This window comes from Prionailurus viverrinus, chromosome E2, assembly GCF_022837055.1.
Source record: "Prionailurus viverrinus isolate Anna chromosome E2, UM_Priviv_1.0, whole genome shotgun sequence".
In the NCBI taxonomy this organism is placed as follows: Eukaryota; Metazoa; Chordata; class Mammalia; order Carnivora; family Felidae; genus Prionailurus; species Prionailurus viverrinus.
The window spans coordinates 56,561,504-56,581,446 of record NC_062575.1 but is presented as its reverse complement, the minus strand read 5'-3'; the positions used below and the strand labels follow the sequence as shown (position 1 = coordinate 56,581,446).

General features: G+C 39.8%; 1 protein-coding gene and 1 pseudogene across 1 annotated transcript; one reads left to right on the top strand and one right to left on the bottom strand.

The window, feature by feature from the left end:
- The first annotated feature begins 1,027 nt into the window (after positions 1-1,027).
- On the top strand, positions 1,028-10,100 carry LOC125153758 (zinc finger protein 677-like). The gene is made up of 2 exons (XM_047837253.1): positions 1,028-1,804; positions 7,510-10,100. The coding sequence occupies exons 1-2, from the start codon at positions 1,525-1,527 to the stop codon at positions 9,564-9,566; spliced, it is 2,337 nt and encodes a 778-aa protein (XP_047693209.1). The 5' UTR covers positions 1,028-1,524; the 3' UTR covers positions 9,567-10,100.
- A 6,845-nt stretch (positions 10,101-16,945) lies between these two features.
- The window catches only part of LOC125152600 (vomeronasal type-1 receptor 4-like), a 37,756-nt pseudogene continuing 34,758 nt past the window's right edge, over positions 16,946-19,943 (bottom strand).

Below are 19,943 nucleotides of genomic sequence, written 5' to 3'. Positions count from 1 at the left end.
ATGTATTTAGTACTCTTTTCTTAAAATTATCTCCTTAAATTGGCTTTTTGTATATATCTGGTAGTTATTTATTTCATTGATTGTAAAGTTTCATGTAACACACACACATTAATAGGTTCATGTGTTTTTTGGCAAATCTCTCCATTTAATTTTTGTTTTCAAAATATTTTTCCTCAGCACAATGGCCACTGTTTCGTTTTTTTAAATCCCACATTTCTTCTGCATTTGAATTGCTCTGAGTTTCTAAATCACTGAGGTCTTTATGTCACCACACCTCCAGTAAGAATTAGGTTTGGGGGCGCCTGGGTGGCTCAGTCAGCTGAGCATCTGCCTTTGGCTCAGGTCATGATCTTGTGGTTCATGAGTTCGAGCCCCGCGTTGGGCTCTTTGCTGACAGCTCGGAGCCTGGAGTCTGCTTCAGATTCCATGTCTCCCTCTCTCTCTGCCCCTCCACTGCTCGTGTTCTCTCTCAAAAATAAGAACACATTAAAAAAATTAAAAAACAAAAAGAATTAAGTTTGTCAGTTTTGGTCATGTCTTTGTTATGTCCTTCACATAGGTTGGGAAATGTCTTGCAAATAGGTTCCTCAGTGCAACTTCTAATGGGAATGAGTGTTTCCCCCCAGCTGGGCCCAGCTTAGGCATCCAGAGCAGCGGTGAATGGCAGGAGCCTGGCTGGCCCACCTACCTCAGCCTCACCTTTGGTGGAAATGTTTCCAGTGCTTACTGTGGATTGTGATGCTTGGTGGAAAGTTCTTCCTCAATAAAAACGTTTCAGATGTCCTGTTTGGTATGATTTAAAAAAAATTTTTTTTAACATTTATATTTTGAGAGAGACAGAGCATGAGACGGGGAGGGGCAGAGAGAGGGGAGTCCCAGATTCTGAAGCAGGCTCTAGGCTCTGAGCTGTCAGCACAGAACCAGATGCGGGGCTCGAACTCAGGAAGCGAGAGATCATGACCCGTGATCTGAGCTGAAGTCAGATGCTTAACTAACTGAGCCACCCAGGCGCCCCCCGCCCCTTTTATGTTTTTGGTTTTTTTAAATTTTTAATCATCCAGTATTTCTTCAAAGATCTGCTGTGACCAACCTGTGTTCTATTTAGTTCAATTAATGTACATTAGTAAAGTTCATCAACCCGAATCCTTTTTTTGTTGTTTTTAGTGGAATAAGCTCCATTTGATGCATACATTCCATAATGGCTAAATGTCTGACTTTAAATGAAAACATGTATTTATATTTTTGCATATAGTTTGTCACACCTGAAGTTACCTCTTGTGCTCTAGATCCACTAGATGTGTATAGAACTGTCACTCAGGAGAAGGTCAGGTGTACGGCGTACGGCGTCCATATAATCAACCGCGAGTTGGGTATTTTTCATTTATATCGTTCTTTTTATTGTCCACAAAAATGGGAAATCTACAGTGATGTAGTGGATTCGATATCCTCTGATAGAAAAATATAATGAAACAAAATTAGGGACCTAAGAATTGCTCACAGTTACCTGTTCTTGCCCAAAATGATATGTCAGAACATTCACTTTGGTTGAATCGGGCCTTACACTGCTCTCCTGCTCATATTTTGTGTGAACAGAACTCACCCCCAAGGATCCGTGGTGAAATGTGTTTTTCATTTCAGGAACGGCTGACCTTCAGGGATGTGGCCATAGAGTTCTCTCAGGAGGAGTGGGAGTGCCTGGACCCCGCTCAGAGGGCCTTGTACAGGGACGTGATGCTGGAGAACTACAGGAACCTGGTCTCCCTGGGCAAGGAAAACGTCCCTCCAGAAGTCGGGATCTGCCCCAGTGAGTCTCTTGGGAGCCCTTGCTCTGCTTGTTGGAGATTGAGGCTGGGTTCATTTTGAAATGAGAACTTTTATGAGGCGGCATCCCCTCCCGCTCCCCCTTTCGTCAGATGGTCTGCCCACCCCACCCTAGATTAGTGGTGCCTCCAGAAGTTGAGGAAGAACAAAACCTTATGGCAAACTTTAAAAAATGTCTCATTCTGGATCCACTTAGATCCGTGTACTTCTGACTCAGTAGTTCTTGGAAGAGAGCTGGATATCTATGTTTTAAAAATATTCCATAAGCATTCAGGAGAGAGTGAAGAGGCCTGTGGAATGTTTTTCTAGACATCTGTAACATCCTCTCTCCTCAGCTGAACAAAGGGCTGGAATTGGATTCTGGAAAAGATACAGCACATCACATTCCTTTCTTTTTATAAGCAGGAATCTCTCTTTCTGTCTTGAATGATATCTCTATTTTGGAGCAAGGGAAAGAGCCCCAGACTGGAGAGCAAGATGAAAACAGTGAAAAAACCAAACAGGTGGGAACATAGGCAAGAGCTCAGAAGGGCAGAGAGGAGGCCGCACCGTTAATGGTGTTTGGGGAACTCTCCGCCAGTGGGGGAGTTCTGTGGGAAAACAAATGTGTCTTTCTTGTGAGCTCTCAGAGGAAAAGTTTGCTTCCCTTCCCCTCATCACTCCCTTCTTCAGACGTGTAGAAATGCATCCTCCTAGCCCCCGGCTCATGCAAAGACCAAGGCAAAATCTTTGTCATGACCTGTAGCACTCTATTAAGTGCCCCATGACCTCTTTTTTTTTTTTTTAAAGATTTAATTTTTGGGGCACCTGAATGGTTAAGTGTCGGACTTCGGCCTAGGTCGCGATCTCCTGGTTTGTGGGTTCCAGCCCCACGTAGGGCTCCGTGCGGACAGCTCAGAGCCTAGAGCCGCTTCGGATTATGTATCCCCCTCTCTCTCTCTGCCCCTCTCCAGCTCGTGATCTGTCTCTCAAAAATAAATAAATGTTAAGATTTTATTTTTAAGTAATCTCTCCACCTAACGTGGGGCTCGATCTTACAAACTCAAGATCAAGAGTTGCACGCCCTCTTGCTGAGCCAGCCAGGCGTCCATGCCCCTGTGACCTCTTTTGTTCCTTGACCATGAAGGGCACTAGGGGGCTGGTTTTAAGGGGTTCTCTTTCTCTTTCTCATTCTTTTCTCATTCTCATTCTCTTTCTTTTCTCATTCCATTCTTGTTCCCAGTCCACACGGGTCAGAGCTGAAGCCTCCCCAATCCTGGCATCAGGACTTCTCTAGGATCATCCTCAGTCTGTGTGCTTAGGAGACCTGCTCCTGGTGTTGGAAAACATCAGCATCTGTGGGCCCAGAGCTCTCTGCCTCTTCAGGCCCTTTCTTCAGTTTTGCTTTTGTCCCACGTTAGAGTGTGTGTCACGGGGGTGGGTGGGTCTCTCAATCCAGCCCCGAAACTGCTTTGACTCAGCAGCAGTATAAGCACGTCCACACCACACTATACTGTAAGTTTCGCTATGTTGTGTGTTTTTGTTACTTTTCTCTCAAAGTATTTTCTACTTTGCTGTGTGATACCTTCTTTGACTCATGGGATTTTTTAAGTGTTTAAAGATCTTCATGTATTTACGTCCTTTCCAGTTTTCCTTCAGTTACTAATGTCAAGTTTCATTCTTCTGCGGTTGGAGAAAATACTTTGTATGATTTCACTCTTTTTCAATTTGTTGAGACTTACTTCACGGACTGATACACGGTCTGTCCTGGAGAATGTCCCACGTGCAAGTGGGGAAGAATGTATTTTGCTCTTATGGGCGGGGTGCTCCATATACGTCTGTCAGTGCTTGCTGGTCTATACTCGGCTAAAATTGTCTGTGTCCTTCCTGAATTTCTGTCTGGCTGTACTCTCCATCATTGAAAGTGAGGTCTGGAAGTCTCCAAATACTCTTCTACAACTATTTTTATTTCTCCCTTCAATTCTATAAATATTTCACATATTTTGGGGTTCTCTTGTGTATATGTTCATATTTGCTGTAATTCCTTAGTGAGTTATACTTTTTAAAATATATATTGTCCTTTGTCTCATAACAATTTTTACTTAAAGTCTGTTTTTTCTGATACTCCAGACACTAGGAAAACAAAAAATTCATTAGATTTGCATTGCTCTCTGAGCCCACAGTATCTCCAAGGTATGCCTGTATATAAAAACTTTCTTCTTTTATTTATTTATTTTTTTTTTTAGTGTTTATTTATGAGAGAGACAGAGCACGAGCAGGGGAGGGGCAGAGAGAGAGGGAGACACAGAATCTGAAGCAGGCTCCAGGCTCTGCACTGTCACCACAGAGCCCAATGCAGGGCTCAAACTCACAGACTATAAGATCATGACCTGAGCTGGTCAGATGCTTAACTGACTGAGCCACCCAGGCGCCCCTAAAAACTTTGCTTCTATAAATCCTGTCCTTCTCTCCTCTGCTGCTGTCACAAATTGTGTATATATATTGTGTGACCATCAGTGGTTCACATTTAAATCACAGATTTTAAATACTGTTTGATGTTGTTATTTTAATCAATAGGGAAAAAGAGTGACAAACTGAAAACACAATACTAACCTTATACTCACCAGTCTACTGTCTTTATTACTGTTTCTTATTTCTTGATGTGGATTCCAGTTTTTGTTTCTTCCTTCGTATTAGCCTCAAGCATTCCCTTTACTAATTTTTTGTTAGACTGGTCTTCCAGCAAGGGACTCCCCAGTTTTGTTTTGTTTTGTTTTGTTTTTCTGGCAACGTTTTAAGTTTTCTTCTATTTTTGAAGGATAGTTTGAAGTGTGCAGAATTCTTAATAGACCTTTATTTCTCTTTAGCACTGTGAAAATGTCATCCCGTTGCCTTCTGGTCCATACGGTTTCTGGTGTGAAATCATTGGGTAATTTTATTGACGATCTCTTTTACCAGAGGAACTACCCTTTGCCGCTTTCAGGGTTCTGTGTCTTTGGCTTTTGACAGCTTGATTATGAAGTGTTTCACTGTGGGCATCTTTCAGTTTATCTCACTCGGGCCTTGCTGAACTCCTTGGATATGTTTGTAGGTTTATGTACTTCACCAAATTTGGGAATTTTTCTGCCTTATTACTTCAAATATTTTTTCTGCCCATTTCATTCTGTCCTCTCCTTCTGGGATTCCCATGATCTATGTTGGTACACTTGAAAGTGCCCGGCGAGTCTCTTGTTCCATTCATTTTTCTTCATGCTTTTTTCTTCTGCTGAGACAGAGTAATCTCAGTGGACTTAATTTGTTCAATTTGCCTGTTCAATTTGGTGCTAAACTCCCTTAGGGCTTTTTCCATTTTAGTTTCTGTACTTTTCAGCTCCAGAATGTCGATTCTGGTTCCTTTTTCTAATTTCTGCCTCTTTCTTGATATTCTCAGTTTTGAGAAATATTGCTGTCATTGGGTCCTTTGGTTATTTGCATATGGTCTCTTCATAGTTCTTTCAGCATAGTTCTTTCAAAATAGTGACATAAATTCTTTGTCTAGCAAAGTCTGAAGTCTGGGCTTCCTCAGGGACAATCTTTTTAAATTGCTTCTTTTCCTATGTATGGGCTATACATTATTGTTGGTTTGCCTGCCTCATAATTATGTTTTTAAGTTAAACATTTTGAGTATTATGACAACTCTGGAAGTCACATTCTCCCCCACCCATACCCGCACCTCAGCATTGCTTATTGCTGTTTACTGCAGTTGCTGTTGTCTGTTTAGTCATTTTTCTGAGTCAGTTTTGTAAAGTCTGTATTGTTTGTCACATCTGGTTTGCTTAGTGGTGAGCTAGTGATTAAACGCATAACTTCTCAAACACCTGGAACCAAAAAAACCAAAAAGCAAGAGACTCCTAGTCTTTGGAAATAGACTTTGTACGTTTGTTTGGGAATACCCAAAACTCAGCTTGGCGGTTTATAGTGGGGTCTTAGCCTTTACCTCCTGCTTCTGCCAAGCCTGAAGGTTAACAGGAGGTGAGGCACAGGGTCACCTCACGTGTTTTCTGAGCACTGGCCCCACCCTGGGAATGTGCACGACTTAGATTCCTAGGAACGTGTAGCTGTTTTTCAAAGCCGTTATTCTCCAAAGCATTTTACTCCCCAGCCCTTCATCCCTGGCTTCACAGTGTCTTCTCTTGGCCCCAAGCGTGCCATCTGCTAGTATACTTGCCTTTAAATATGCTTGTCAAATGGACACCACTCCCACCCCACCTGGCAAAGCACCTCTTGAATTCGGCAAAGGCAAAACTTTTTGAGCCAGTTTTTCAGTGAGCCACCAAGCAGATCAAAGTAAAACCCACAATTCTTAGAGAATCAAGTCTGTTCTGCCACTCCCAGTACATGGGACCTATAGCAGGAACATGGGCTGCCTCTATGCTGTAGAGAATGGGATTGGGCCAGGGGAAGTTAAAATGTTAAAATCTCTCCAACTGAGATCAGCTGCCTTTTTCTTAAGTACCTACGTGATTGCTATAAATCTTTGTTTGGTTTCCAGAATTTTGATAAAGTTGATTTTGACAGTTTTTGCCAACTTCCTTGCTGTTTTTATAGAGAGATGGACTTAGAATATTCCACGATTTTCATGCTGTTACTTTTACCCAGTTCTTTACAATACTATTTACTATTTACCCAGTTCTTTACAATACTATTTATCTGAAAACTGTTATTTCAGAAGCCACTGGGCATCTGTGTAACTTAGACTGCTATGAATATGTGGAAGCTTTTCTCAACATGTTTTCCAATTCTCATATTGTGTGCTCTTTCTGGAATATAAGTCCTTTCCCTTGTTATTAAGAGAGAAATCATTAGAATTCCAGTCTATAATTGTGTGTAAGTGTGGTTACTTATTATTTACCTGTTGGATTTATGTTGGTTTAATTTAAAAATTTCATTTATTAACTTGTCATCTACAGATTAGGAGTTTCAGTATCTAGTATGGAATATGACCGCAATTCACCAATTGTTAAATGTTCTAAAATGCCTATTCTGCATACAGCATAGACAGTTTTAGAGTAGATACTAAGAATATTTTCTTATTCCAATGATGTTGTATTAAATTATTTTTGACTTCTTATTACCTTTTTATTTTTACTTTTATAGTTTGTAACTTCTAGGTATTTATCTTATTCATTTTTTTTTGGAGGACTTTATTTTTAAGGAATCTCTATACCCAACATCGGGCTCAAACTCATGACCCCGAGATCATGAGTCACATGCTCTACCGACTGAGCCAGCTAGGCGTCCCTAATTCATATTTTTATGGATTGTCATTACTTCATGTAGAACTGTGCCTCATCATTTATTTGCATATAGTAATTACACTGTAAATATGCATTTGTATAATATGTTTTCAGTACGACACACCTATTTGTCTACTGGCATTTGGTGTGTGTTTTGATGTGGTGGGCAAAGAATACACTTTCTTTCAGAACTTACGTAAGTTTACATAATGTAAATGATTTGGTCATAGGGTGTTTCAAAGTAGGTTTCTCTTAATATAATTCGAAATACGTGTTATCTTTTATTAAAAGATTCTATTCACTTTGCCTTCTTAAACATTTACAGACTTTGGTTGAGAAGTTTTTATTTCTTCAATGTAAGTTTTACTTTTAGTCTAACATCCATCTTGCAACTCTAGTTAATATGAAGACTTTTTTTTTATATATCTTTCAGATAGCTCTGCTACATTCGTGATCAAGGAATTATTACCAAAGAAAGACATTAATAATGGAGAATTATACCAGTCAGTGCTCTTGGGAAGACCTGAAAGCCATGGCCTTGAGGATTTTGACTTCAGGGAAGTCTGGGGAAATACGTATGAATTTGAGAGCAAGTGCGAATATGAAGAAAGAAATTCAAAAGGAATGCTTGTGACAGATAACCTAAATCTCAGTGGTCGAAGAGATAAACAAGACAGCAAATCCTGGATTAATTTACCTTTAAAGCACAGTGTTTCTTTAAGAAAAAGTACATATCAATATTTTAAACAAGGGAAATCATTAATAAAGAATTTGTTAAAAATAAAAACCAATATAATCTATGCAGGAAACAAGTATACAAAATGTTTTGAAAATAGAATTGCATTAAGCTCCAAGTTGCATCTGGCTGAATTATTTCAAACTGAGGAGAAAATTAGTGGATGTAATCAAGTTGAGAAGTCTGTCAAAACTTGTTCCATTTTGCCGCTTCAGAGATTGCCTCCTAGTGTCAAAACCAACATTTGTAATAAATATGGAAAGGTTTTTATGTATTCTTCATTGCTTACACAGCACCAGAAAACAAAAGTTAGAGAAAAACCATACAAATGTAACGAATGTGGAAAGACTTTTAGCCATCATTCAGTCCTTACTAGTCATCAGAGAATTCATTCTGAGCAGAGACCATACAAATGTAATGAGTGTGGTAAAGCCTTTAAGCAGTTCTCAAACCTCACAAGACATCAGAGAATCCATACCGGAGAGAAACCATATAAATGTAATATATGTGACAAGGTCTTTAATCAAAATTCCCACCTTACAAACCATTGGAGAATTCATACTGGAGAAAAACCACACAAATGTCACGAATGTGGTAAGGCTTTTATCAAGTGTTCAGACCTCTGGCGTCATGAGAGAATTCATACAGGAGAGAAACCTTACAAATGTAATGAATGTGGTAGGGGTTTTACCAAACGTTCATATCTTTGGGATCACAAGAGAATTCATACTGGAGAGAAACCATACAAATGTATTGAATGTGGCAAGGTTTTTAGGCAGTGGTCTACCCTCAGGATTCATCGAAGAATCCATACTGGCGAGAAACCTTATAAATGTAATGAGTGTGGCAAGGCTTTTAAGCAATGCTCACACCTCACTAAGCATCAGAATGTACATCCTGGAGAGAAGCCACACAAATGTACTGTGTGTGCCAAGGCTTTTATCCACATTTCAAGTCTTGTGAAACATCAGAAAATTCATTCTGGAGAAAAACCATACAAATGTAATGAATGTGGTAAGGCTTTTATCCAAAGTTCAAGTCTTGTGGATCATCAGAGAATTCATACTGGTGAGAAACCTCACAAATGTAATGAATGTGGCAAAGCCTTTACTGTGCGTTCAAGCCTAACTAAACATAAAAAAAACCATACTGGTGAGAAACCTTATAAATGTAATGAATGTGACAAAGAATATACACAGCTTGTACACCTTACTAGACATCAGAAAATACATACTGAAAAGAAACATGATGAATCAGGTATACATGGTAATGCTTTTATTCAAAGCTCAAGCCTGGGGGATCATCAGAGAATTCATGGAAGAGAGAAACCTTACAAATGTAATGAGTGTGGCAAATCCTTTAACTGGTGTTCACGCCTTACTCGACATCAAAGAATCCATACTGGAGAGAAACCATATAAATGTAATGTGTGTGGCAAGGCTTTTAGTCAAAATTCAAACCTTACAATTCATCAGAGAATTCATACGGGAGAGAAACCTTACAAATGTAATGAATGTGACAAAGCCTTTAAGCAGTATTCAAGCCTCATAAGACATCAGAATATACATCCTGGAGAGAAACCACACAAATGTATTGTGTGTGGGAAGGCTTTTATCAAACGTTCACACCTCTGGGGTCATGAGAGAATGCATACTGGAGAGAAACCATACAAATGTATTGAATGTGGCAAGGCCTTTAGACAATGGTCTGACCTCAGGATTCACCAAAGAATTCATACTGAAGAGGAACCTTAGAAATGTAATGAATGGTGGGGTGCTTGGGTGGCTCAGTCAGTTAAGTGACTGACTTCAGCTCAGGTCATGATCTTGTGGTTCATGAGTTTGAGCCCTGCATTGGGCTCCATGCTGGTGGTGCAGAACCTATTTGGAATTCTCTCTCTCTCTCCTCCTGTCTGCCCCTTCTCCACTCTCTCTCAAAATAAATAAACTTTTAAAAAATGTGAGTAAAAAAGAAACGTAATGAATGAAAATCATTTAACCATTTTCCACAATACACTATATATCAGAGGATTTATACTAGGGAGAATTAAGTCTAGTCCAAGATTAATCAACCTCAGATGTTAAATTATTCACAGTAATTAAAAGTCAAATCATTTAAGACTCATGAGATGAGTGTCAGTGGAACAAGGTGATCTTTAGTAGTGATGTACCATTTATTAAAAAAATTTTTTTTAAGTGCCATCTTTTTTTATTATTTTGAGAGAGAGAGAGGGAGAGAGAATCCCAAGCAGTCTCTGTGCTGTCAGCACACAGCCCAGTGTGGGTTTCAAATTCATAAACCATGAGATCAGGACCTGAGCTGAAACCATCAGTCAATGCTTAACCCACTGAGCCACCCAGGTGCCCCTGTACCATTTCTTTTAAACCTACTTTTTTTTTGTTTTTAATTTGAGGTTTCTTAAAAAGCCTACATTACTATTGATGTCTTTCAACCTGAAGTTTGGTGTTCTACTTTCATTACATGTTTTTTTTTGTGTGTTACCATGATGGTTTCTGGGAGCAGATCAATATGATAAAATGGCCTACTTTATTAAATGAGAATCATTCTTATCCATGTATCCTGAAGGAACACTGAATTTTAACATACAATGTTGTGTGGTATTGAATGAGAAAATGGGTTGGGCAGAGAATATATGTCAAACAATGATGTAAATAGTATGTTCAGGATCCCTTCTACAGATTTGTCAGTACAACAGAGGGCCACTGGATTATCAGAAACCACTGTTGTGCCAGATAGCATGAAAAAGCAGGCTTTAAGATTGAGAGACTGAGATTTTCATGATAGGTTATAGCAGGGACTGCTTATGTGCTAGAAATAATGGAAAAGAAATGATAGTCATCCTCTCCCTGTAATGAAAATAGTGGCTGTATATCAAAGATAAGTGAAATTTTAGCCTTATTTTGGGGAACTAAAAGCAATTATCAGAGAGGAGAACTTAATCAAAACAACCAGAATACAGTGTAGAGGTACTGGATTTGTGTTTAACCACTACACTGATGCTGTTTTACTCAGAATATATCTACTTATGTTTTCATTAATAAAATGTAATCATTTTTTCAAAGCTCTAAATGAATTATTTTCTTCCCCCTATCAGATCAAGTCTATCCTGTCTCATTATAGTACTTCAACACAAACATTAACAATACATCTTCAGGCTGTCAAGGCTGAAAAGCATCTGCAACAATTTTCTTCCCTGATGGAATCAAAGAACATAAAACTTTATGAATATATACTCATAATTTACTTGAGTTACTCCCTCCACCCTCTGCCTCTTGGATATTTATGTGGCTATGATGAAAACAGCACAGCAGTGCAACCTTAGACTCCAAACATTTGAAGTGCAATTCATCAGTGTGCACCTGATGTTTCCATATGCCCTTGTTTGTGCCTACACGAGACTCACGACTTGTACTGGCCTTGATTTACATGAAGCAATACACACACACACACACACACACACACACACACATATACATATATATCTATATAGGGATAATAGATAATACACACACACACACAGACACACACACACAGACGCAATCTCTACACCCAACGTGGGGTTCAAACTCAAAACAACCTGAAATCAAGGGTCACATGCTCTACTGACTGAGCCAGCCAGGCTCAGCCCTGGGGCAAAATATATTAAGCATATGAGAAGTGTCAGGAAATAAAAGAAAATTTCAGGAGTAGAGATATGATATGTGCAAAGTTTCCCCCCAACCACTACTTGGAGCTTTCACTGGAGTAATTTGGAAAGCTCACTGATCATGAGTTTCCCCGTAAGAATGAACATATACACTTGAGGATACATTAGTCTTGCTTTGTAGGCCAACTAGGAGTTTCACATATCGATCCCCTTGAAAATAGTTAATTTGCACTTTTAGATATTCCACAGACATGGGATGAACCCCTATCTGAAATTTAGTCTTGGGTATCAAGACTGATAATGCTAATCACCAAAAGGATGTGAAGATGTTTAAAGCACAGTGAGACTTTCTGGGGAGAGCAGGACAGGTTTCCAAAGTTGCCACAAAAATGGCTTGAGAGACAAGAGGAGACTCACTTCAGGTTTCTATGGAGTTTATACTAGACGGTGGGTCCTGCGTGTGGTTTGACCTTTTGTAGGCACCAAAGGAGCACCTGGGCTTCTAAATTTGGCCACTTGTAGAGTAGACGGGAAGAGGGAGATACATTGAATATGTGCAGTAAGTAAATGTGTGTGTGTGTGTGTGTGTGTGTGTGTGTGTGTATCAATTATACCTCAAGCTGTACCAAAAACAGGGAAGGCAACTGAGAGAGGGCTGAGGCTTAAAAGCTGTCTGTCCATGGTCAAATACCAAAAACCAAAAAGCAAAAAACTGGAGTGAGGTTAGAATACAACACAGAATGTTTACTCTCAAACCTGATTGCTTGGTTAGAAGAGACCCATTTTCTTCATACTAATAATAACTTCTTATGCATCCTTTCCTGCTACACACATAGGACCCTTTACCCAGTATAACTGCTGAAAGTGAAATACTGAAATACTGTTTAAATTGCCCGAGTCGCTTTTACACTAGTTTCATGATCATTAATGTGTGCAAGTGTTTATCAGACGGTTAATATGATTCAATAATCTTACCAGAAGAGTTTTTCAAAGGTTATAAAAATCTCAATTTGTGATTATACTATTAAGCATTATATGAGTCTTTCAACTCTGGTAAAATTCCTTTTTATTTAGAAATTTTTCCTTAACCCATTTTATATATATTTAGTTTACATGTTTTCTCTGTGTTACTACATTGAAAAATTTGAAAAAAATGCATGAGTTAAAGATTCTTTTAAGAGGTGTGTAACACGATAATGTATCCAGGACAATAAGAGGTACAAAGTAAGTGCTTTATAGATATGAAGATTAAGAGTTCTTTTAATTTTTCTTTTTTTTTTATTATTTAAAAAAACTTTTTTTTTCAACGTTTATTTATTTTTTTGGGGACAGAGAGAGACAGAGCATGAACAGGAGAGGGGCAGAGAGAGAGGGAGACACAGAATCGGAAACAGGCTCCAGGCTCTGAGCCATCAGCCCAGAGCCCGACGCGGGGTTCGAACTCCCGGACCGCAAGATCGTGACCTGGATGAAGTCGGACGCTTAACCGACTGCCCCACCCAGGCGCCCCTCTTTTAATTTTTCTTAACGTTTATTTATTTTTGAGACAGAGGGAGACAGAGCGCGAGTGGGGGAGGGGCAGAGAGAGAGAGGGAGACACAGAATCTGAAACAGGCTCCAGGCTCTGAGCTGTCAGCACAGAGCCTGATGCGGGGCTCGAACCCATGAACCGTGAGATCATGACCTGAGCCGAAGTCGGATGCTCAACCAACTGAGCCACCTAGGTGCCCCGAGTAAGAGTTCTTTTATACCTTTTAGTTCAGTGGAAGTAGTAGAACAATATGAAATTGTGAACTAGAACCCAGTAAGGTGGAGCTAGGAGACCTGTTGATACCCTACAAAACTAATACCAGGATTTGGGGAACACAGTATGTTCATTTTACCTTATAATTATTTCCAATTCTTCTATTATTGCCATAAAACTAATCCTCTCTATCCTACATTATTGCAATGGATACTGGAACTTATTTTTTTCTTATTTTTATTTTTTAAATTTATATCCATGTTAGCTAACATATAGTGCAATAATGGTTTCAGGAGTAGAATCCAGTGATTCATCTCCTACATATAACACCCAGTGCTCATTCTAACAAGTGTCTTCCTCAATACCCCTTACCCATCTAGCCCATCCCCCCCACCCATAACCCCTCCAGCAACCCTCTGGAACTTACATCTCAAGTCCTTATAGTATAGTGTAAGGATATCAGACTATTTTCCCCTAAGTTCAACATGAAGCTATTCGATGTTTTTACTTGATTGTTTCAATAACATATGTCCTACCATAAAATCCACTTTTTGGGGGGTGGGGACTCGCATGTTTGAAGGAGGGGGGGGAGAGGGAGAGGGAGAGGGAGAGGGAGAGGGAGAGGGAGAGAGAGAGAGAGAGAGAGAGAGAGAGAGAATCTTAAGCAGGCTCCACACCCAGCATGTAGCCCAAAGCAGGGCTTGATCTCACAATCATGAGATCATGATTTGAGCTCAAATCAAGAGTTGGATGCTTAATCGACTGAGCCACCCAGGCGCCCCCATGAAACCCACTCTTAAATTTTTTTTTTCAACGTTTATTTATTTTTGGGACAGAGAGAGACAGAGCATGAACGGGGGAGGGGCAGAGAGAGAGGGAGACACAGAATCGGAAACAGGCTCCAGGCTCCAAGCCATCAGCCCAGAGCCCGACGCGGGGCTCGAACTCACAGACCGCGAGATCGTGACCTGGCTGAAGCCGGACGCTTAACCGACTGCGCCACCCAGGCGCCCCAAAACCCACTCTTAAAATGTACAATTCAGTGGCAAGGATGTCTTTTCTCACCATTCTTGTTCAGCACTGTACTGGAAGTCCTAGATAATGCAGTAAGAAAAAGAAGTAGGACAGACATTATGAAGCAAGAAATAAAACTGTCTTATTTGCAGATCACACGGTCTATGTAGAAACTCCACAGAGTCAAAAAGAAAAAACTTTTGGAACTCAGAAATGATTATAGCAAGACTGAAGGACACAAGGTTAATACAATGTGCTGACTGTGTTATCCACCTAAATCCCATATGGTGCAATTCTAACCCACAGGGATGGTATGTGGAGGTGGTGCCCCTGGGAAGTCAATGACTGCATTAGAGGGGAACCCTCATGAAGGAGATTAGTGACCTTATACAAGGGACCTCAGAGAGCTCTTAATCTCCACACTATGAGAATCCAACAAGAAAACAGTCTTTTGCAGCCAAGAATAGGCTCTCACTTAGACACCTAATTAGCCATCACAGTGATCTTGGGCTTCCCAGCCTCTAGAACAGTGAGAAGCATCTGTTGCTTATGTACCACTGGTCTATGTTGCTTTGTTATAACAGTTCAGACTAAGACAGTACACAAGTCAGCAATGAACAAGTGGAATTTGCATTTAAAAACACAGTAACTTTACACTACCAGAAAAGGAAGTTATACTTAGGTATAAGTCTAACATAGTATGTACAGGATCTACAGGAAGAAAGCTAGGTAGCTGATAAACAAAATCAAAGAACTAAATAAATGGAGAGAGATTCATGTACACGGACAGAAAGACTCAAAAGGGTCAAAGTGTCATTCTTCCCAACTTGACTTACAGATTCAATGCAATCCCAAACTGAATAGCAAGTTATTTGGTGAGTATCAACAAATTGATTCTAAAGTTTATATTGATAGTCAAGACACACAGTAGGAAACAAAATATTGAAGGAGCTGAACAAAGTCAGAGGACTAATATTACTTGATTTCAAGGCTTACTATAAATATACAGTAATCAATGGGGCGCCTGGGTGGCTCAGACCGTTAAGCACTCAACTTCGGCTCAGGTCATGATCTCACAGTTCAGGAGTCTGAGCCCTGCATCCGGCTCTGTGTTGACAGCTCAGAGCCTGGAGCCTGCTTTGGATTCTGTGTGTCCCCATCTCTCTGCCCCTACCCCGGCTTGTGCTCTGTCTCTCTCAAAAAATAAACAAACATTAAATTTTTAAAAAAATATACAGTAATCAAGACACACAAACAGATCAAAGGAACATAATGGAGAGCTCAAAAATGGACCCATACAAATATGGTCAACTGATCTTTGACAAAGAAGCAAAAGCAATACAATGGAGAAAAGGTAGTCTTTTCAACAGATGTGCTGGAGCAAATGGACATCAATGTACAAAAAAAAAATTCATCTAGACACAAACCTTATTCCTTTCACAAAATTCAACTCATAATTAATCATAGATGTAAATATGAAATGTGTAACTATAAAATTCTTAGAAGATGACACAGGAAAAAATCTAGAGGACCTAGGTTTCATCGCTTTTTTGATACAACACCAAAGGCACAATCCACGGAGGTAATAATAATTTGGATTTCGTTAAAATTAATAACTTCTGTTGTGCAAAAAACACGGTCAAGAGAATGAGAAAAAAGCCACAGACTGGGGTAAAGTATTTGCAAAGCACATTTCTAAAAGGTCTGGTATTGGAATACACAAAGAACACTCTCAAAGCCCAATAAGAATGCAAAAAACATCATTTAAAAATGGGAAAAAGACAACAGTAAACACCCTCATCAAAGAAGATACACTGGATGGAAAATGAAGCACATGAAAATACGCTCCACATCTTATGTCATTAGACAACTGAAAAGAAAAACAATGAGTTACCACCACACATCTAATACAATGGCCAAAATCCAAAATCCTGACACCAGTGGATGCTAGTAAAGATGCCTAACAACAAATACCATTATTCACTGCTTGTGGGAAGATTATAGCCACTTTGGAAGGCAATTTAATGGTTTCTTACAAAACTAAACATACTCTTATCACATTCTAGCAATCACATCCTTGGTATTTATACAAATGAGCTGAAAACTTATTTCCATGTAAAACCCGGCACATGAATGTTTACAGAACTTCTGCTTAACCGTCCAAACTTGGAAGTAACCAAGTAGGTGAATGGTTAAAAAAAAAAAAAAAAAAAAAGCTGTGATATATCTAGACAATGGCACATTATTCATCACTAAAAATAAATGAACTATCAAGCCAGGAAAAGACATGGGAGAACCTTAAAAGCACCTTGCCAAATGAAAGAATCCAATCTGCAAAGGCTACATATTGCATTGTTTTAACTACACGATATTCTGGAGAAGGCAATAGTATGGACATGTAAAACATATGGCCAGGCAAAACATTTCCCCATGTAAACCAGTTGGTCAACCACTCTATGAATCTGACACAGGAGCTAGGACCCAGTCTATTAAATTTTGTGTAAACACCATTTGATTAAGTTTATGAGGTCAAGCTGCTTTATTCACCTCCGCTACAGAAATGCAGGTTCCTCGTTCAACCAGCTGAAGAAAGCCCAGTGCGCACTAGTGTGTAATGTAGAAAGACATGGCATTTCTCCTTTACTTCCTGAACTCAGTTTTTGATGGTGATGCATCAAGAACTAAATATGGTGCGAAAAACATTCACTTCACATATTTCTGATAAGATTAGGAAATGTTATATTTGTTATCCATGCGAAGCAGAGTCTGGATATAGCAGAGTTCCGGCCCATAAGCAGAAAGGGGCAGACAGTTGGAAAACACACAGAAATCATGGCAGCGGTGTTCACCAGCCACCAGCTGCGATTACAAAGAAGAGCAACACAAACATGACAGACGGAGGAGAGGAAGTAGAAAGACACAAAGGTGCTCACGAGGACGAGGATGCTCTGGGTGGCTCTGGACTCAGCAGAGGATCTGGGGGAGACATTAGTGGTTCGAATGTGCTGGACCCGCTGCTTGTGTCTGTGCAGGAGGAAGACCATGGAGCTGCTGGCCCCGATTGTGAGACCACACAAGGAAGCCTCAGGAAATACTATCAACACTGCATATACGGAAACTGTGATTGTCTCGTGATCTACAGCAAGACAGTAGCCCAAATCTCCTTTCCTTGTGAAGTTTTTCATGCTCCGGTTGCTAAACACATATAACAGAGGAAAAACTAAATTTACAAACATGAACTGGATCCAACAGAGGGAAATGGAGAAGCCAATGTACTTTGGGGCTTTGACTTTAAACTCCTTCCAACAGGAGTTCATGGGGCTGATCATAATGGTCTGGAACACAGTCAAGAGGCAGGTGCTGCCAATGGACATTCCCCTGCCCACCCTCTGAACACAGAAAAGAAGTTTGCATCCAAACTCATTGAAAAAATGTTTCAACCCAAAAGATGCCATAGTGTGGGGGATTCCTTTAGAGAGAATGACCAAGGAGTTGGCTATAGTGAGGTGCCTGAGAATCAAATGGGTGGACCTCACCCTGCATTCAGTGTGGTAAAGGAACAGATAATGGTAAAGAAGAGAGAAATTTTCCACAATTCCAACTATGGTCTGTGACAAGAAGATTATTCCTACTATCAAATCCCTGTAGGACATTCTGTCATTCAACACCCTTACTTTTAAATTATGGCAACAATCATTCTTCTGAGCAAAAAGGCTCACTGAAGATTTCTGACACCAAAAGTGACTTTCATTATGTGCTTCTGTTTGACTGCCAAGACTTCATGAGATGGGAATAATAGATGTCTGGTATATTTCACTGAAAAGTCAGCACGAAAGATGACGTGGTTAGCCTGGGGGAAGCAATGAGAAGTGACAGCAAAGGGAATGAATGCAAATACAACATTTTCAGAAAAAGCTAAAATTCACTAGCTGTACCTGAGGATGGAGGGACCCTCAATCACTCCCCATGTCATAAAACAGATAAACTCTCAATGGATTGCTCATCTAAATTTTAAAGAAAAATAGTGTACTTTTTTTTTTTTTTTTAGAAAACCAAACAAGATATTTCTATGGTCTTAGAATAAGAAAATACTTACTTTAAAGAAGATATTTCTTAAATAGCACAGAACACATTAATCATATGGGTGAAAAGACAAAATTAAGGGTAGTTCTCATCAAAACACACACACACACACACACCCAGAGAGATATAACCTGTAACCAGCACAAAGAACTACTACAAACCACACAACAAAATAAACCATAGGCAAAGCATTCCAACAGAAATTTTAAAAAGAAGTTATTCAGTGGATAATACATATGTAAAAGTATTTAAAGATTTTTAAATGTTTACTCATTTTTGAGAAAGAGAGAGAGAGAACGTGCAGGGGAAGGGCAGAGAGAGAGAAGGAGACACAGAATCCAAGGCAGGCTCCAGGCTCTGAGCTGTCAGCACAGAGCCCGACACGGGGCTCAAACTCACAAGCCGTGAGATCACGACCTGAGCCGAAGTCAGATGCTCAACCAACCGAGCCACCCAGGCACCCCGTGTGTAGAAGTATTTAATATCCTTAGTAAACAGGAAAATCAAAATATAACCACTACCTAAATATAATGCCAAACAGCACTGAAAAATATAAACTGGAAATGACAGAAATAACGAGGCTCTGGCAAAGATATAGATTAATGAAGAATCTCAGATACTGCTGGCAGGTGTTAAAACTGGTACACACATTTGGAAAACGATGCGGTATCCACTTTAGCTGTCCAAATACAACCCTGTGTCCCAACAATTCTACTCCTGCAAATGCGTTCAACAGAAATCTGTGCATTTACCATCAGAAAGACCAATCACAGGGTTTATATACCAGCACTACTCATTACTCATAACAGCCCCAAACTAAAAACTACCCACCAGCTCATTAACAGAATGAATCAATTAACTGACTCATATTTACACAATGGTGTTCTATACCATGAATGGAGGGAGTAATATACAGCAATACAGATAAATTCACAACATCAGATAGAATGGGGAAAAAATGACAGTATGAAAGAGATCATGCCATAAAGTACAAAACAGGCAAAGTGAACTACTCTCTTAAATGTTAGAGCAGATATAAACCTATGTCCTAAGATTCCACTCCCATAAATCCATGCAAAAGAATTATATTCTTGGAGGTAGTGACAGGTGGCGCAAGAGGGTTTCTGAAGAGCTACAGCATTCTTTTCTTGATCTAGGTGTTGTGTACAGAGGTGTGTTCAGTCACGAATTCCACTGACCTCTGTGCTTACAACCTGTGTAGTGTCTGTTATTTTTGAAAATGCCTAACACACACACACACACACACACACACACAAAATCTGTGAGTGGCTAGAAAAGGTTGTCCTGTGATTGTGTGTAATCTGCTGATGGAGTCCATGCGGAAGAAACTTACAGATCTACAGGTCCAGATCTGAGCCCACATGAAGCCTCAGGGACAGTAATAATACTGAGTCTGCAAATTTGTCACAAAATTCAGTAGAGCAGAATCCTAAATTTCTGTTCTCTGTGATGGGTTTGTTGCCCCATTTGGAAATCCTACAAGAAAGGGATATTTACCAGCATATAAAGAAACCAGGGGCGCCTGGGTGGCTCAGCTGGTTGAGTGTCCAACTTCAGCTCGGGTCATGATCTCACAGTTTATGGGTTCGAGCCCTGTATCGG

What these genes read in the sequence shown, in the direction of transcription:
- LOC125153758 (XM_047837253.1), top strand. Translation starts at nt 1,525, where the DNA reads ATGTCAGAACATTCACTTTGGTTGAATCGGGCCTTACACTGCTCTCCT. An exon ending in AGAAGTCGGGATCTGCCCCA is followed by an intron (nt 1,805 to 7,509) that starts GTGAGTCTCTTG and finishes TATATCTTTCAG; the next exon opens with ATAGCTCTGCTACATTCGTG.